The sequence below is a fragment of the Bubalus bubalis genome, chromosome 7 (assembly GCF_019923935.1).
Source record: "Bubalus bubalis isolate 160015118507 breed Murrah chromosome 7, NDDB_SH_1, whole genome shotgun sequence".
Lineage (NCBI taxonomy): Eukaryota > Metazoa > Chordata > Mammalia > Artiodactyla > Bovidae > Bubalus > Bubalus bubalis.
In genome coordinates this window covers 45,654,404-45,672,178 of record NC_059163.1, presented here as the reverse complement: position 1 = coordinate 45,672,178, position 17,775 = coordinate 45,654,404, and the positions used below count along the sequence as shown (strand labels likewise).

The following is a 17,775-nucleotide window of genomic DNA, read 5'->3' as shown; positions in this document are numbered from 1 at the left end:
AAGCGCATCTTAACGGTCTGGTTTTGAGTGACTGCTTGCATCACAGTTCTTCCCATGACAATGCCTGAGTAGTGGGCAGAATAAAAGTCACCAAAAAGCCATATTTATCCCTGTATTCAATTCGTTCGACATCTGAGATGGCAGATAGGTTTTGGCAGTCATCTTTTAGTTGTCAAAAAGTCAGACAAAGTGTCCAGCAGTCCCGTCCCCTCTGAGTCAGCCAAAGGAAACATTTGGAGCAGGAACCACAGATCAGGTACAAGAGCCTTGGCCTTGAGAGCCTGAGGCTCAGTCACCATGGCCTTGGCCCTGCAGCCCTGCCCTGGCCTGTGACCACTGCAGGGTGTGTCTGCGAGGACAGTCCTTTGTCTGGACAGAGCGGCTGCCTTCCTGTCCCTGGATGGTGGCCGTCACTTTTTGCATGACCTGGGTCCTCCCCTCCTCCTTCCCTCGCCCTCCTCCCAAGCTCCCTAACCAGCAGCCTGGATTTGTTTTCTCTGGAGGAATTTTAAATCAGCTACTTTATGGAGATGCTCATTGTTATTCTCAAAGGCAACAGCATTGTGTTTCTTTTGCCAGGATGAACATATCCGCAACATAAATCAACCCTCAGATACACACACATTCTCATTCCCTCCCTCTCTCTCCCTCTCCCTCCTTTCCAATCTCCCCCATCCTGCCCCCTTCAGCTGTTGTACCTGCCATCAGGGCTGCAGATTCTCCTCCCTGGGCCTCCTGTCTGCCCCCTGCACCCTCCTCTCAATTTTCCACTTTAACTCTCAACTTTGTTTCTTAACGTCATGCTCTCCATTTCCCCAGTTTTGTCCCACGTACCTTATTTCATCTGTTCTTATCACATCTAATATCGCCCCCCCCCCATTTTCTCTTTCATTTTCCTTTGGTAGCCACAATAACCATCCCATCTTCGGCGTTTATTTCAATATAAGTAATGTGAACTTGACATCAGTGTTCTAAAAAGGGCTCTAACAAAAACAAACGAAAAAATCAGCACATTCATTCTTTTTGTGATGGTGGCCAAAATCCTAATGAAAGAGCATTAATGTATTAAGCTTAGTCTCCTGGGGAACTCATTAAAGAATTATTCTTTCCATTCTGAGTAGAAGAAATACCCTCATTTTAGATATTCAAGAACATTGGTAGGTGGCAGACCCTGACACAGGAGGTCTCATTCTAGGGTGATTGGATAAAAGTTTTTAGCTCTTTACCAGCACACTTAGAGAAGAGATAACTGGTCAACCAAAGGCTGGGCTGGGAGTCCCAGAGGGAACCCCTGCCCAGACTGTGACTAGGATGCAGGAGCTCTTCCTGCCACTCCTGCCCAGGCCCCCATGCGTCTCCCACAGGGCAGCAAGAGTGCCACAGGGCCTGTGGCTTTGTTACACCATGTCCTCTTGTCTAACACCATCGGCTGTTCTAACTGTGCCTGCTTATTGATCTGCTTAGAGTAGACACTAACTGCTGCTTCCTGCTAAACTCATTTTAGAAGACACCCTATTGCAGCCTTCTCCTCCCTGAAACTCCTTTAGGCTGTAAAAGCTGTACTTCACTGGCTGAACTTGGGCTTTGGATGTGTGCTCCCTCCCCGTGGTGTCAGGGGGAGCCGGGTTCAGGCTGAGATACAGCAGATCAAATCTGAGTCCTTGTCTCTCTGTGCTCCTGACTTGGCATGCTGGGGTGCCCGGGGTGCAGGGAGGGGACCTGGGGCTCATCTCTTTCATGTCTCTGCAATTTCACCGTCCGCCATGTAAAGCCGAGGGGGAGTTGGGTGAAGGTGGATTTGATACTCTTGAGTTCAGAGAGAGAAGGGGCATTTTCCTCAAGGGAGGCCACCTTCAGTAAGGTGGTAAAAATGCCGGATCCTCTCTTTCTGTCCCAGTAAGAAGAGGGAAGCTTAGTGTAAATTTATGAGAACCCGTGGAGCACAATGAAAACAGCACTGAATATGTTTTAGAAGACGTGGATTCAGGTCCCTTTGGTACCACTCATTCATTCCATAAGCTTGGGCCAGTCACTGGATCTTGACTTTTTTTGTAAAACTAGGGGTTCCGATAATGTGATTGCTAAGGCTTTTTGCAGCTTTGTGGGATTAAATATTAGCCACATTAAAGATAAAGATCAGATGATGTATTCTGTTTTGTTTTGTTTTTTTTTTTTTTTTTTTCTTTTGAATCATAAAAGACCTAGGTCTAGAGCAGTAGTTCTCAGCCAGAGGCGATCTTCCCCACCAGGGGACATTGGACAACACCTGGAGGCATTTTTTTGGTTGTCCAGACAGAAGTGAACAGGGGTTGCTGCTGTCGTCTGGTGTCCAGAGGGCAGGGGTGATGCTAATCATCCCATAATGCGCAGGAGAGCTCCCCACAACAAAGAATTATCTGGCCTCAAATGTCAATCGTGCCGAGCTTGAGAATCCCCGATGTAGATAAAGGCAGTAATTTCTACAATATATTCGATTCATTACAGTCTTCTTTCAGATGACCACGGCTTACCTCTTTTTCTTCCTCAATGTCATTCATTTTCTGTACATATTAAATATTTTATATCTAATTTATCAAGCCCATTAAATATTTTGCCTCATATTAAAAACTATTTTGTTTATATATTTTAAAATAATTCCCTTTTTAATCCGGCTTTTAATTCTAAATACTCTTTTTCTTCCTAATTTCTGTCCTTTACCCTCCTGCCACCGTCCATTCAGCTCCCTCCCACCAGTGATCAGTCTCTTTCTGGCCCTTACTCCAGCCGCCTCCTCTGATCCACTGTGTTCCTTCTGGCCTGTGGTCACAGTGGGCAGCTGCAGCAAGGCAAAGAGGACATCCTAGTGGCAGAACAAGATTGCTTTCATCTTTTCCGTGTGTTTAGCATCAATCATGGAAAGATTTCTTGGCCTGGGGCCTTCTTCCTCTTGGCCGTGGTACCCACTGTAACCCAAACAGGATGTTCAAGTTAGGGGCTGGTGAGGAAGGTAGATGAAATAAATATTCAAGGGGAATGTGTCCAAAAGGGGCTGGAGGGTTCCTTTGTTTGTGCAGCCATAACAGTCTTGATTTCCCGCAGTGGTTCTTGCAGCTCATGAAACTATTTTCTATATAATTTTTGTACCTTTCAAGTACTTGTGTGCCTTTGAAAGACTTTTGATTTTTTGACAAAAATCAAAAAATTTCTGTCATACCCAACTTTTTTGATCAGAAATATGATCTCTCTAGCCCCCTTGGAAATGTTGGCATCTCCATGAAAGAGGTGGCTGGATGAAAAGGCTCATGGCTCGAAGGTGGGAAAGAAAAGGAAATACTGGGAAGGAGACTCAGTAATTACAGGACTGCGTCAGGGGTTTCTGGCTTGGTGTCTAGTCTAGAAACCAGTCACGTAGAGAATATGCCTCAGTGCCTGCTAGCTATGCTGGGGAACCTGACTGTGGTTATTGTGAACCGCTTCACTGCTTCAGAACGTCCTTCTTTTGTTTCTCTCCAGCGACAGTTGGGCAAGAACATCAAGTTTGGGCAGCCACCACCCAACGCCATTCCCATGAAGAAGGCAGACAGTGGCGAGGCTCGCTTCGAAGAGGACCCATTCCTCACCAGTCCTGTGGAAGTTGTGACTCAGCAAGACCTCATCCTCTCAGACACCGAGAACAAAGTAAAGCTCCTCCAGGGAATGACTTGATTGCTCACAAGGCCGGGAGGAGGCTGGGCAGTGGGCAGGGGCGTCAGTAAGCCCGGGGTCTGCAGGGTGGGGAGTAAGGTGGAAGAAGCTTTCCTGATGAGTAGCCCAGCACCTCTGGCACAAGTGCCTTGAGCTGCAGAGGGGCCCGCTGGGAAGAGGGGGAGGCGAGGGAGATGTGCCCTTTGCACTCCCTCTTCCCAGCGTCTTCCGCTTAACTCTTTGGAGACTCGGGCTGCCCTCACCCCTGAGCTGCACTGTCCCCTCTCTGCCATCACTGTGCATCCTGAGTGTTTCTTCCACGTCTTTGCTCTGCATCTGTGGCCATGTAACTGTTTGCTCTCCATCTGCAAACTGTTGAGCTCCTTGAGGACAGACTGGATCTTACACATCTGTCTCCCCAGGATATCATCACTGCTTGCTTAGGAGCACTGAATAATTACTTGTGGAACTGGACTGACGTGAAATGAGAAAAGAATGAAGCAGGTGCTGCACAAGAATAGAATATATCAAACCGACCAGCTTAAGTTTACTAAGTGTGCAAATTCATGTTGATCCAGCACTATCCTATCTAAATTTTGTCTCTTTTTATTTTTTTAGTTTAGTTATGATTGTGCTAGGTCTTTGTTGCCGTGTGTGGGCTTTCTCTAGTAGTGGTGAGCATGGGCTACTCTTCGTTGCAGTGCGAGGGCCTCTCACTGTGGTAGCTTCTCCTGTTGTGGAGCATGGGCTGTAGGCACATGGTCTTCAGTAGTTGCAGCACGCAGGCTCAGTAGTTGTGGATCGTGGGCTCTAAGGCTCTGACTCAGTTGCGGTGTACAGGCTTAGCCCACAGCATATGGGATCTTCCCAGAGCAGGGATCAAACGCATGTCCCCTGTATTGGTGGGCAGATTCCTATGCACTGTATCCCCAGAGAAGTCCATTCTTCTGACACTTTGAGAGAAGCACTCTGAGCAGATCCTGAAATAAGAGTCCCTTTAGCAGCAGCAGGAGTGCCTTCGGGCCTCATATGGGAAAAGGAGGGAAGGCCTCTTATGGGAAAAACAGTCCTACCTACCTACCGGTAGATAGAGAGTGGTTCTTAGCTGAGGCTCTGAGTCTTCCCATGCTTACAAGAAAGCATTCTCTGTGCTATGCCTACCACGGTGCCTGAAATGATGTTGGGTGTTACTAAAGTGCCCCTGGAAAAAGTCATACTAATTATCAGCTAATGCATCATAAGAATAGTAAGAAAGATAAGTGCTCTCCACGTTGTAGAGCAAAAGAAGGAAGGAGATAAAAGATGACAGTCTCTTTTGCTGTCTGTCTCTGCCTGGGCTCGGCCCTGATGCCCCCTGGCGCCCACACCTGAGGGTGGTAGGTGAAGCAGGCACAGAGCCCCTCTCTCTTGGCTGGTCCAACAGTCCTCATCTCCAGTCTCTTGAGTGCTGGGCAGGAACATCAGCCATCAGCCTTGATTCAGGGATTCCTCTGGACCAGAGCAACTGTCTTCCCTGTCACTGGATCTGATAAGCACAAGGCACAGTGGGCTGGGGGACAAGGTGGGTCGTTTGTTCAGCAGGTGCCCCCTCAGCCGAGGGGTCACAGTGTAAACCCAGGACCGCCATAGTGCAGTTTACATTCTCGTGAGAGGAGCGCCTCACAACAAACAACTCAGCAAATAGATATCACAATTTCGGATTAATAAAAATGCTGCCTAGAAAATGAAACCGGGTGATACAAAAGTGAGCAATGTGGTTGGAGAGGGGTTTGCTTCTTTAGATAAGGAAGTCAGATGGCCCTGAGAAGGTGTGGAGGGTGTTCTTGGCACAAGGAAGAACAAGTACAGACACCCAGAGACGGAACTCAGTTTGTCCTGAAGGAGGCACAGAAAGCAGGCTAGTGCGGATGAGGGTGAAGGGCGGCTGTGGATCACAGTGTAGATACTGGGTCATTCAGACCACGGGAGAAGGGGTGAATTGTTTTGAAAGTGATAGGAAACTGCTGAGAAATTTTTGAATTTATTTATTATTATTATTATTTTTTTTAATTTTATTTTTAAACTTTACAAGATTGTATTAGTTTTGCCAAATATCAAAATGAATCCGCCACAGGTATACATGTGTTCCCCATCCTGAACCCTCCTCCCTCCTCCCTCCCCATATTTTTTATTATTTTTATCTTAGTATCTTATTTTACCTTTTGACCGTGCCATGAGGCATGTAGGATCTTAGTTCCCTGACTAGGGATTGAACCCACACACCCCCGTATCCAAAGTGTGGAGTCCTAACCACTGGACCACCAGGGAAGTTCCCCTCTGAGTAATTTTCAGTAGGGCAGTGATACAATCTGATTTTATGTTTTCTAAAGATGCTTCTAAGTGTTGTGCAGAAAATGGACTGGGGTAGGGCGAGATGATGTTCTGGATCCGGAAGGGGCAGTGAGACCCTTTTGTAAACACAGGTGACAGGAGACAGCAGGTAGAGCTGGCACACGTGACGTGATATGCGTGATATACCCAGGACCTGCAAGGTGACTGGGATGTGAATCGTTAGCCTTTTTCTTCCTCTTCTCTCTTTTCCTCTCTCCCTCCCTCCCTTCCGCCAACGTTTTCTCGCCTCCTCTGGTCACCTACCTCCTCAGCACAGGCCTGTGTGTGCCACTGGAAGGGCCCCCTTGCTTTCTCATGGAGAAGAGGTCTGGCAGGTGAAGGGGGTGGAAGGCAGCCAGCCAGGCTGAAAGCTGTGAGGTCAGAGTTCTGCCTGGCTGGCGACAGGGCAGTCCCTGATTCTCTCAGCAGTGGGGAAACACATCAGGGACTGAGTTTGGAGCCTACGCAGATGGGAAATGAATTGAACTCTAGGGAGAGGGGAGTGAATACTGAGCCTCCGGAGCCCTGGTGGAATCCAGACACGAGCAGAGTCTCCACCGTGAACCTGCCAGCACCCTCTGCTCAGAGGAGGGGGTGGCCCTCCACACAGACGCTGGCTGCGTTTGCCCAGGACTTCCTGTGCTCCCGTTTGACTTGAGCACTCTCTCTGCCGTTCCAGTCCAGTGAGACGCCAAGTTCCCCAAGTCCTCTGAATCTGCCGGGAGCCAGAAGTGAGATGGAAGAGAAGGTAATGTGATTTGAACTTGTGTGCGTAGCTTCCTTAGTTTAACTTGTGTTTTTCTTTTTGTTGGGCGAGCTGCTGCCTCATTTTTCCATTCATAAATGCTGCCTTCATCTATTACTTTAAATCCCTTCAAAGTTCAACCAGTGGTAGATGTTGGCATCTGTTTCCATGGCAATGCAATAGCTGGAACTGAACCCTGCTCTGAAAAACTGCCACGCTCTCGCCAAGTCTGTTTGGAGTCTCAGGTGTCGGTAGTTTTCCTAACAGCCTCATGTATTAATACTTCAAGGCACTGGTAAGCCATTGAAAAAAACATTCAAGAATACCTGAAGTTGAAGAGCCTGTAAGGAAAGAGTATCCTTCTATTGTTGTTTAGTCGCTAAGTCATGTCCAGCTGTTTTGCGAGCTCACGGGCTGTAGTCCGCCAGGCTCCTCTGTCCATGAGATTTCCTAGGAAAGAATGCTGGAGGGGGTTGCCATTTCCTCCTCTAGGGGATTCCCAGCCAGGGGATGGAATCCACGTCTTAAATGTTTACGATTGGTCTCAGGTTGTGGTTTTTAAGTGACCATACATACCTGTGTTACAGAGCTGCAAGCGGTTCTGCAGTTCATCCTTTGAAGAACTGCCCTTCACGTTCTCACCTGGGGGCCTCCTCCTTTTCGCTTCCAGTGCGCCAGTGCCCTGTGACTCTGGCGTGATTGTGGCAAAGCATTTTTGCCGATAACACATCTTATGCCCTAGGTGGAGAACTTATTGTTCCTTCTTTCAATAAACATTTCTTCACTTATGTGTATTTCTGGTTTTTAACTTTTCGGCATTCCATTGAAACCTGTTCCAAAGGGGCTAAAGTAAGAGCTGAGGTGTGTGCACGTCTGTGGCAATGGAAGGCACTTAGAGTTACAGTGTTGTTAGCATAGCGATGAGCTTGTCCAGGGCTTAGCACACTACTGCTTATTTTAGGCCTTGTGGCCATAAGGTTGCAACTACCAGACTCTCCTTTGTTCCGCTCTTCTTTGTAGTACAAAAGCAGCCACGGGCAGTGGTGTTGCTGTGTACCAGCAAGACTTTACCCAGACAGGACCCCTGACTATGTCTTACTGACCCCCGATCTAATCTAACCCACATATTATTCACAGTAGGAAAATTAGTCCCTGAGAGATTAAATGGCCTTTACCAGTTAATACGGATATCACTGGCAAAACAAATGCTCAGTGTCTTTTGGTTCTAAAAGCAGTGCTCACTTCACTGTGCCCATGAACCCCCTGCGCTTGACAGCATCTCCTGGCCAGGCTGGACCAGGAGCAGACTCTAACAAGGGCCGCCATGCTAGATTCCCTGCAGGCTCTTCTCTCATCTGGACTGACTGCATATTTTCAATCTCCACTGTAGGTTGCTCCAGTTAAACCGTCCCGGCCCAAGAGGCACCTTTCTTCTGCTGGCACCATCGAAAGTGTCAACCTGGATGCCATCCCCCTGGCCATCGCTCGACTGGATAACAGTGCTGCCAAGCACAAACTGTCCATTAAGCCAAAAAACCAGAGGGTGTCAAGGAAGCACAGGCGACTTGTCGGGGTATGTGTGGCCTGGCAGACATCCTGATGCTGCCTAGCGGGTGGTGCTGTGAGGCGCCTATGGAAGGAACTTGGTCTCTCCCTGTCGGGGATATGGCTCTGTTGCCGGCACAAGGGTGAATGGGCCCATTTCCTTTCCACCACCCTTTCTGACCTATTGCCCCCCATCAGTGGCTGATGGACCTCAGAGAGAAAGGCTTCCTTCTGAGGGGCTCCAGACATTTTGCTTTGCAGCAGACAGATGGCTCACTTTCCTATGCCATAGCCTGAGTCAAAGTTTCTTCAGTTTGATTAGACTTCTGAGTCATAAGTTTCAGGGGACATTGATGACGTGCTAATCTTATTTTTCCTCACCTTTCTAATGCTGGGCTACTGGTTTTCCTATGATTATGCATGTGTATTAAGAAAAAAGAATTTGAGGATGACATATAGAGAGGAAACCCAACGGTTGAAGTTCTTCCCTGCCTGAGGTGACCTGTGTCTTTGGCTTGAACGTGGTCCCTCTTTCACGATTAGGAGGGCCACCCACATTGGTGAATGGGATTGTAAATAAAGGTGGCCTGTGCACAGGGAAAGCTAATTTTGTTTCCCTTACCCATGTTAGGATCGACAGAACGAGCACGGTGGCCTCCCGCATCAGCTGTCCCTGGACCAAAACGGACACCCTGGAGAAGACAAGCCAATCTGGCATGAAAGAGAGCCAGAGCCGCTGGACTTGGAGGAAGAGAAGCGACGCCAGGAAGAATACTGGCGAGAACTTGAGGCCAAGTGCAAACAGCAAAAGGCTGAAGCTGCGGAGAGGCGACGCCTGAAAGAGCAGAGGCTCCAGGCTCTGGAGCGGAGGCTTTGGGAGGAGAATAGAAGGCAAGAATTCTTGGAAGAAGAGGAGGAGGAGGAAGAGGAAAGAGAAATACAGCTAGAGGTGAAGAAGAGGCAACGTGAAGAAGAAACGCAGAGCCTGGAAGAGCTGGGCTCCCAGGGCCCAGAGCAGAGGGAGGAAGAGGATGGAGGACTCCCGGAGGCCAAGGAGCCCGTGTGCCCAGAGGAAGAGGCACAGCACCTGGGAAGATGCTCGATGCAGGAGGAGATGGAGGCTCGGAGCCAGCAGGAGGCCGAGAAGCTGCGGTGGAAGGAGGAGGAAAGAGAGTTGGAGGAACTCCGAAGGCTGGAGGAGCTGGAGGAGCAGGGGTGGTGGGCAGCCGAGAGGCAGCAGCTGGAAGAGGAGGAGAGGCAGCGGGAGCTGGAGGAGGAAAAACGGATGGAGGAGCTCAGGAGGCAGGAGGAGCTCAGGAGGCAGGAGGAGCTCAGGAGGCTGGAGGAGCTCAGGAGGCAGGAGGAGCTCAGGAGGCAGGAGGAACTGGAGGCCCAGAGATGGCGGGAGGAGGAGGAGGTGAGGAAGAGGGAAGAACTGAAGAAGCAAGAAGACTTGGAGGCCAAGAAGAGGCAGGAAGTGGAGAAGAAGCTTCAGGAAGCACCGAGAGTGGAAGAGGAGAATCAGCCGCAGCTGGACCACAAAAGCGGCTTGAGGAGCCCATTTCAGAGCGACTTAGCAGAGAAAGCAGAAGAGCAAGATCACCCGAAACTCGAAAAGCTGAGAGAAAACTCCGAGAAACCGAGTATTTGGGTGAAGCAGAGCCACGAGGCCACTGAGACATCGGGGGAGCAGCCCAGAAAGCAGGGGGATGTTCCTGGGGATCGTGGTTGTGGACGGCAGGAAATGAGGGAAGAAACCAACATGCAGCCTCCCCAGAAGCAAGAGGCCCAGGTGGAAGAAATGCTGGCGCCAGGAGAGAAGAAGGAAGCTTTCACTCCAGAAACAGACAGAAAGCTGGAGGAACTCAGATGGCAGGAGGTGGATGAGAGGCAGACCATGCCCAGACCCTACACTTTCCAGGTGTCATCAGGAGGGAAACAAATTCTCTTCCCCAAAGTCAATCTGAGCCCGGTGAAGCCCGTGAAAGATGAGGGGCTCACCTCAGCTCCCCAAGAGCCCAAGGCCCCCAAAACCAGCCCGGCCTCCCACGCCCTGCCCTCAACCCTGAGCATCCCCCACACGGCCATCCTGGTCACCGGAGCCCAGCTCTGCGGCCCGGCCGTCAACCTGAGCCAGATCAAGGACACTGCGTGCAAGTCTCTCCTGGGCTTGTCGGAAGAAAAGAAGCTGGTGGATGTCCCGACCCTGGAAAACCCACCCCGAGCCCTGGGGGAACCCCGGGCAGGCAGTGCGAAGACCAGGCCCCCACCAGAGTCTACAAGCAGCGCAGCCGCGCTCGCTGAATGGGCCTCCATTCGATCCCGAATCCTGAAGAGCTCAGAGAGTGACCAGCGTGGCGAGAGAGAGCAGTCTCGGGCCGGGGATGAGCACATGCCCAGGGGCCGGTGTGATTCCCGCGGAAACCTCCGGAGGACCCCGCCCGTAAATGCCAAATTCTCCATTAAACCTGCCTGGCAGAAGTTCTCCGATGGGGGTGGGGAAGGGGAGAGCATCAGGAAAAGACCCGGGCCGGGACCCAGCGAAGAGGCCATGCCCCAGCCCCCTGCTGCTGATACTAAAGAGGCCCTGAAAGATGCAGAGAAACCCAGGGCACACCAGGAGCCAACAGACACCACAGAGGGGTGCAAATTTGCCAAAGACCTTCCATCTTTCCTCGTTCCAGGCCTCCCTTACCCTCCACAGAAAGCAGTGGCCCAGGTGGAGCCTGTGACCACTTCAGACGGCCAGATCACAGATGGAGCAGGAAAGTCAGAGCCCACGATGCCAGGTGGGGAGGATAAAGCTTCCCTTTTCGGAATAAAATTGAGAAGGACCAACTACTCCCTGCGCTTCCACTGCGACCAACAAACAGAACAGAAGAAGAAGAAAAGGCACAGCAGCACAGGGGACAGTATGGATGGGGCGCCGTCAGCCCCAGGGAGCACACATGCAGAGCCAGAGACGGAGGCTGCAGCCCTCAAGCCTGGCCCCTTGCTCCCCCCAGAGAGGAAGCCAGCCCCGGCCCCCTGGAAGGACTCCTCTGAAAGCCCTCCCAGCCTCTCTCCTCCTGTGGCCCAGCCCGGGCCCCCACTGGCAGGTAGCCAGCCCCCGGCTCCGGAGCAGGACAAGACAGCAAACAGGTTGCCCCTGTCCCAGAAGCCAGCCCTGGCCCCCAAGCCTACGGGCCAGACCCCACCACCTTCCCCGCTCTCCAAGGTGAGCAGGCCCTACTTGGTGGAGTTGCTGACTCGCCGGGTGGGGAAGCCCGAGATGGAGCCCAGCGAGCCGTGCAAGGAGGGCCGGGACAGTGGCTGGCCGCCCTCACCCCCGCCGCCTGAGGAGAGAAAGGAGCAGAAGCGGGATAAGGAGGAAGAGGTGGAAACCGAGAGGAAACCGGCTTCCCCAGTGCCATCCACTGGGCAAGAGAAGCCTGTCCCAACACCGGAGGCGGGGAGGAAAGGTGGGTAGCTGTAGATCGCAAAGCTCTGCCTCTGTCCAGCCTCCTGAGTCACAGCTAAAGGCAGAACTGCCCAGGGCTGGAGGTAGCCCCTGGAGCTGTTGTTGGAGCACTTTCCTTAATTAGAGGCTGGTGCCCCGTTCCCCAGGGGCCATGACTCCTGAGTCAGAGTGAGGCTCTGTACTTGTCTTCACAGTTTTGGAAACGTGGACTGACTTGCGTGTCTGCAGCTCACACCCATTAGTGACCCTTACTTACACAAGTAGTAAGTTAGAGATGCTGCACAGACTGATATACTTTAGGATGACAGTGAAATTGTTAGTCACTTAGTGCTGTTCAATTCTGTGGGACCCCATGGACTGTAACCCACCAGGCTCCTCTGTCTATGGGATTCTCCAGGCAAGAATACCAGAGTTGATAGCCATGCACTTCTCCAGGGGATCTTCCCAACCCAGGGATCCAACCTGGATCTCTGCATTACTGGCAAATTCTTTACTGTCTGAGCCACTAGGAAGCAGGTGTCATTAATCTTTATGAGGGGCCTGTACAGTGACGATAAAGACTGGTTTCTTACCCCAGTGTGCGCGCTCTGTTTCTGGGCAGTAGCGACAGAAACTAAGGTGGGACCTTAGGGGACTTTTAACTAGCCCCGCAAGGAGCCGCAGTGTGCATAATCAACTTTGTCTGTTTATGCACAAGGCCCTGCATATGCATATGTGGGGCCCTGGCCCCACCAGCTTGCTACTGTGAAGCTCTCTGGTAAGGAAATTTTAGGGCAACCCTTACTCCTGGCTGCCCCTCGTGTTTCTTCATACTGGATGTTTGGGGCAGTGTGGTGATCACTTGGTTTGACTTTGGGGCCCCAAAAACCTTCCTCTGATACTTTTTGGTTTTGCAGAGTAGGTGGTCAGGTTTGAGTCATAGCCCAAAATTTGCTCCTCAGGTTTTTCTAGGGAAAGTTTAGTTAATTGTTTAGATTTGGGGTGGGTTTTACAGAGATAAGAACTCCCTCAGGGACATGGGTTTGGTTACTTGCCTTATGGAAGACCCTGTCATCCTTTTTAACCAAGCTGTCCTTGGCTCCCTGGACTGGCACATTGATCAGCAGCACCAGGTCATAACTCCCTATTGGTTTCTGTTTGTCCTCCCAAAGAGGAGCCCATTTTCAGGTTTTTGTTGTTGTCTTACCTCTGCACTGGGCTCTAGGGGTTAGCTGCAGTCCCCACAAGCCTGTTAAGAGCTGTGCCTTAGATTCCCTGTGGTCTTCTGGACATAAGCCCCGTTGGCTTTCAGAACTAGGTGTTTTGGGGGCCGGTCACTGAAGTAGAAGTCTTAAAAGCTGAGGTCCAGAGGTGGGGGTCCAAATCCTTTGCTTCTCAGAGAGAGAGTGGGCATTCCGCTGAGTTCCCTCCTGGTTGTGGATCACTGTGCCCGGGGATGGGGTTTATGGTGAGATTGTGTCTCAGTCTCTTCTACCCATTTCCATGGATGGTTTTTGTTTCTGTTCCCCTGATGTGCTGGAGTCAGTCAGCTAGTTTCTGGATCTCTTTACAAAGGAATTGTTCTGTATGTGACTGTAAACTTGGTTGTCGGTGGGAAGAGTGGAGCTCAGGATCTTTCTACGTCACCATCTTGAAACAGAACCGCTGTTTTCAGTTTTGACTTTAAGCTTTTGTGTTGTTCCCTTTTGTGGTACCATCAGAGCTCCTCTCACAGCTGACCCACTTTCTGATTCTCCTATCTTCTCCCAGAGAAACAACGCCCTGTTTCCTGCTGCTCTGTCTTAGAGAAATTCTTCTAATTTTTACTAAAACCTGTTGCTGCCCCTGTTTTCTTTCTCAGTATTGAGATTCTGGGCTGACAGTCTCTGCTAACTGGATTTTTCTTTATTTGGTAGAAAAGAAGTGTGAGAGCAAGGACCACATGGTGGTCTCTACCTGAGACTGTTGGGGTTTTACACTACAACTCCAGGCCTGGGCTGACCAAATTCTTTAGCTGAACGCCTATCAGGATAAAAGTGTTAAGCCTGGACCTCCAAATTATTTGTTAATTGTATGTATATAGTGCCATCATTAGCTAAAACCCATGGAGCACCGCATGTACTGAGGCTGAGATTCACTGAAACAACAATGGATGTAAGTCCACATTGCTCATGGTGCAGATTTTTATTTTATTGGGCCAACTTCTTGTCAGATCTGATTGCTTCACGGAGTATCAGGCAAAGAACGTGACAGCTTTGCTGTGTTCCTATGCTTGCATTATCAGTAGTATGTTTAATCTGTGTTTGTTTGCTGGAATTTCATTATACCATCTGTCCATTTCATAAGAGATCATTTGCTTCAAAGAAGATAGGATATGTCATAAACTCACTGAACTGCAGATCCTTAGTACAAGTGAGCGAAGCAAGTGAGGACACGCGTACAAGCTCTCTCCCTGCATCACATCACAGGGCTTCCAGCTTCCCTTGAGTCTGTCTGTATTTTCTATTTTTTAAAAAATTGAAGTGCAGTTGGTATACAATATTGTGCCAGTTTAAGGTGTATAGCCTAGTGATTGATTTTTTGTGTATTTTGTTTGCAGATTATATTCCATTATAGGTTATTATAGGATATTGGGTACAATTCCCTGTGCTGTACAGTAGACCCTTGTTGCTTCCATATTTTCTGTACAGAAGTTTGTATCTGTTAGTCCTTTACTTCTAATTTATCCCTCCCACCTCTCTCTCGCCTTTGGTAACCATAAATTTGTTTTCTTTGCCTATGAATCTGTTTCTTTTTTGTATAGCCATTTGTATTATTTTTTTTAGATTATGCATATCATATAGTATTTGTCTTTCTCTGACTTTTTTCACTAAGCATAATATTCTGTAGGTCCATCCATGTTACTGCAAAAGGCAACATTTCATTTGTTCTTATGACAGTAATATTCCACTGTGGCTCCTCTTCCATAAGACAAACAGAAACCAATAGGGAGATATGGTCTTTACACTGCTGATCAACATGCCAGTCCAGGAAACCAAAAAGATGTGGTGTGTGTATATATATGTACTCGTGTATACATATGCGTGCTAAGTCGCTTCAGTTGTGTCTGACGCTTTGCAACCCTATGGACTGTAGCCCGCCAGGCTTCTCTGTCCAACGGGTTCTCCAGGCAAGGATACTGGAGTGGGTTGCCATGCCCTCCTCCAGGGGATCTTCCCAACACAGGGATAGAACCAGCATCTCTCACATCTCCTGATTGGCAGGTGGGTTCTTTACCACTAGCGCTACCTGGGAAGCCTGTGTATACACATGTATGTGTGTGTATTGTGTGAGCCCATATATAAACATACAATATAGACACACTCCACATCTTCCTAAGTCAGTTATCTGTTGACAGGCACTTTGGTTGCTCCCACATCTGGACTATTATAAATAATGCTTCTATGAACATTGAGGTACCTGTATCTTTTTAAATTAGTTTTCATTTTTTCCACATATATACCCAGGAGTGGAATTGCTGGATCATGTGGTAGTTCTATTTTTAGTTTTTTAAAGAACCTCCATAGTGGTTTTTTATAAAGTTCTCCACAGTGATGACACCAATTTACATTTCCACCAACAGTGTAGGAGGGTTCCTCTTTTTCCATATCATCTCCGATATTATCTATAGACTTTTTGATGACAACCATTCTGACCTGTGTGAGGTTGTGTCTCATTGTGGTTTTGATTTGCATTTCACTAATAATTAGCAATGTTGAACATCTTTTCATGTGCCTGTTAGTGATTTGTGTATCTTTTTTGGGAAAATATCTATGTAGGTCCATTAAAAAAAAAAATTTATTTGTGGCCACGCTGGGTCTTTGTTGCTGCATGTGGGTTTTCTCTAGTTGTGGTGAGCAGGGTCTACTTTTCATTGCTGTTGGCAGGCTTCTCATTGCAGCGGCTTCTTTTGTTGCGGAACATAGGCTGTAGGTGTGTGGGCTTCAGTAGTCTCGGCTCGGGGGCTCTAGAGCTTGGACTCAGTACTTGGGGTGCGTGGACTTAGTTGCTCCACAGCATGTAGGATTTTCCCGGACCAGGGATCAAACCCATGTCCTTTGCATTGGCAGGTGGATTCTCAACCACTGGACCATCAAGAAAGTTCTCAGGTCCATTTTTTAATTGGGTTGTCCTTTTTTGTTTTCCTATTTTTTTTTGTGGCCATGCTGCATGTCATGCAGGATCTTAGTTCCCTGACCAGGGATCAAACCCGTGCCCCCTGTAATGAAAGCATTAGTCCTTTGACATTTAACATAAAGTAATTATTGATAAGTATGTACTCATTACCATTTTAATCTTTGTTTTCCAGTAATTTTTATAGTTCTTTGTTCATTTCTTTTTGTTTTTCCTTTTGTGGTTTGATGCTTTTTTTTTGTAACGTGCTTCAGTTTTTATTTTTGGTTTTTGTGAATCTGTTATATGTTTTTGATTTGTGGTTATGATGGAGTTCATGTATGTTGACCCATGACTGTATCTGCTTGCTTTAAACTGATAGTCATTCAAGTTCAAATACATTTTAAAAGATCTAGTTTTATACTCTCCTCCCTCATGTTTTGTGATTTTGCTGTCCTGTTTTACATCTTCATGCTTATCCTTTTACTATTTATTATAGTTATAATTGCTTTTACACTTGTTTGTTTTTTGATCTAAGTACTGGATTTTTTGGGGGGCTTCCCTGATGCCTCAGTGGTAAAGAATCCACTTGCAATGAAGGAAATACAAGAGACTCGGGTTTGATCTCTGGGTCGGAAGATCCCTGGGGGAGGAAATGGCAACCTGCTCCAGTATTCTTGCCTGGGAAATCCCATGGACAGAGGAGCCTGGTGGGCTCCAAAGGGTCACAAAGAGGTGGACACAACTGAGCACACACACTGGATTATTTGGGTGATCTTCAGTTCTTACTGAAGGTTTGCCTTTCCTGTCATGATTTTCCCTTTCCTAGAAATTCTTCTCTTCTATTTAGAGAAGAAACTTCAGTATTTCTGTTAGAGTAAATTTATTATTGCTGAATTCTTTTTAGTTTTTGCTTGTTTGAGAAATTCTTTCTCCTTCTATTCTAAATGATCATTTTATTGGGTAGAGTATTCTCAGTTCCAAGTTTTGACCTTTCAAGACTTTAAATATATCACTCCACTCCCTTGGGGCCTCCAAAGTTTCTGCAGAGAAATCAGCTGATAACCTTACTGGAATCCCCTTGTAAATGACTGTTTTTCTCTTGTTGCCTTTAGAATTCTCTAACTTTTGCCATTTTAATTATGATATGTCTTGTTGTGGTTTTGTTTGGATTCATTTTGTTTGGGACCCTCCAAGCTTCTTGTACCTGGATTCCTGTTTGCTTCTTTAGCTTTGGGAAGTTTTCAGCCACTGTTTTTTCAAATACATTTTCAATCTTCTTTCTCTTTTCTCCTTCTTAGAACCCCTATTATAAACAGGCTTGCAAGTTTTATATATACCATAGATCTTGTATGTTGCTTTCATTTTCTTTTTAATTTATTTTTTCTGTCTTGTGTTCTGATTGGGTGGTTTTCATTATTCTGTCTTCCAGGTTACTTATTCTTTGTCTTTTAGCTGGCTATTCATTGGTCTTAGATTGCCTTTTTTTTTTTTTTTAATCTTGGCAATTATCTATTTTTAATTGGTTCATCTTTACAATTTCTAGTTCCTTGTTACAGTGACCTGAATTTCTATTAGTAATCTTTCTTAATTCAGTTAACATTTTTACTATCACTGTTTTGAACTGGGGTTGGGTAGACTGGTGAGCTCTGTTTCATTATTTCAGGGAATTTCTCTTGCTTTTTTAACTGGGAGTAGTTCCTCTGCCTTTTCATTTTACTTTATGAATTTAGGAGAAACATTATCTGTTGTGGTCTTGGAGTATTTTTACATGGGTGCATCCCTGTATGGATTATGTGTGCCCAGTGTCTTTGGTATGAAGGCTGGGTTGATACGGATGCCAGCCACGTTTTCCCTCAAG

The 17,775-nt window shown here is 47.8% G+C and overlaps 1 protein-coding gene across 2 annotated transcripts in view; it reads left to right on the top strand.

The window, feature by feature from the left end:
* CRACD (capping protein inhibiting regulator of actin dynamics) overlaps positions 1-17,775 on the top strand; it is a 224,706-nt gene that overhangs the window by 198,086 nt on the left and 8,845 nt on the right. For both annotated transcript variants that reach the window (XM_025290025.3, XM_025290027.3), the window contains 4 exons: positions 3,493-3,657; positions 6,713-6,781; positions 8,169-8,351; positions 8,955-11,784. In XM_025290025.3, the coding sequence (XP_025145810.1) occupies positions 3,493-3,657; positions 6,713-6,781; positions 8,169-8,351; positions 8,955-11,784 (3,247 nt within the window). The remainder of the gene's footprint in view (positions 1-3,492; positions 3,658-6,712; positions 6,782-8,168; positions 8,352-8,954; positions 11,785-17,775) is intronic.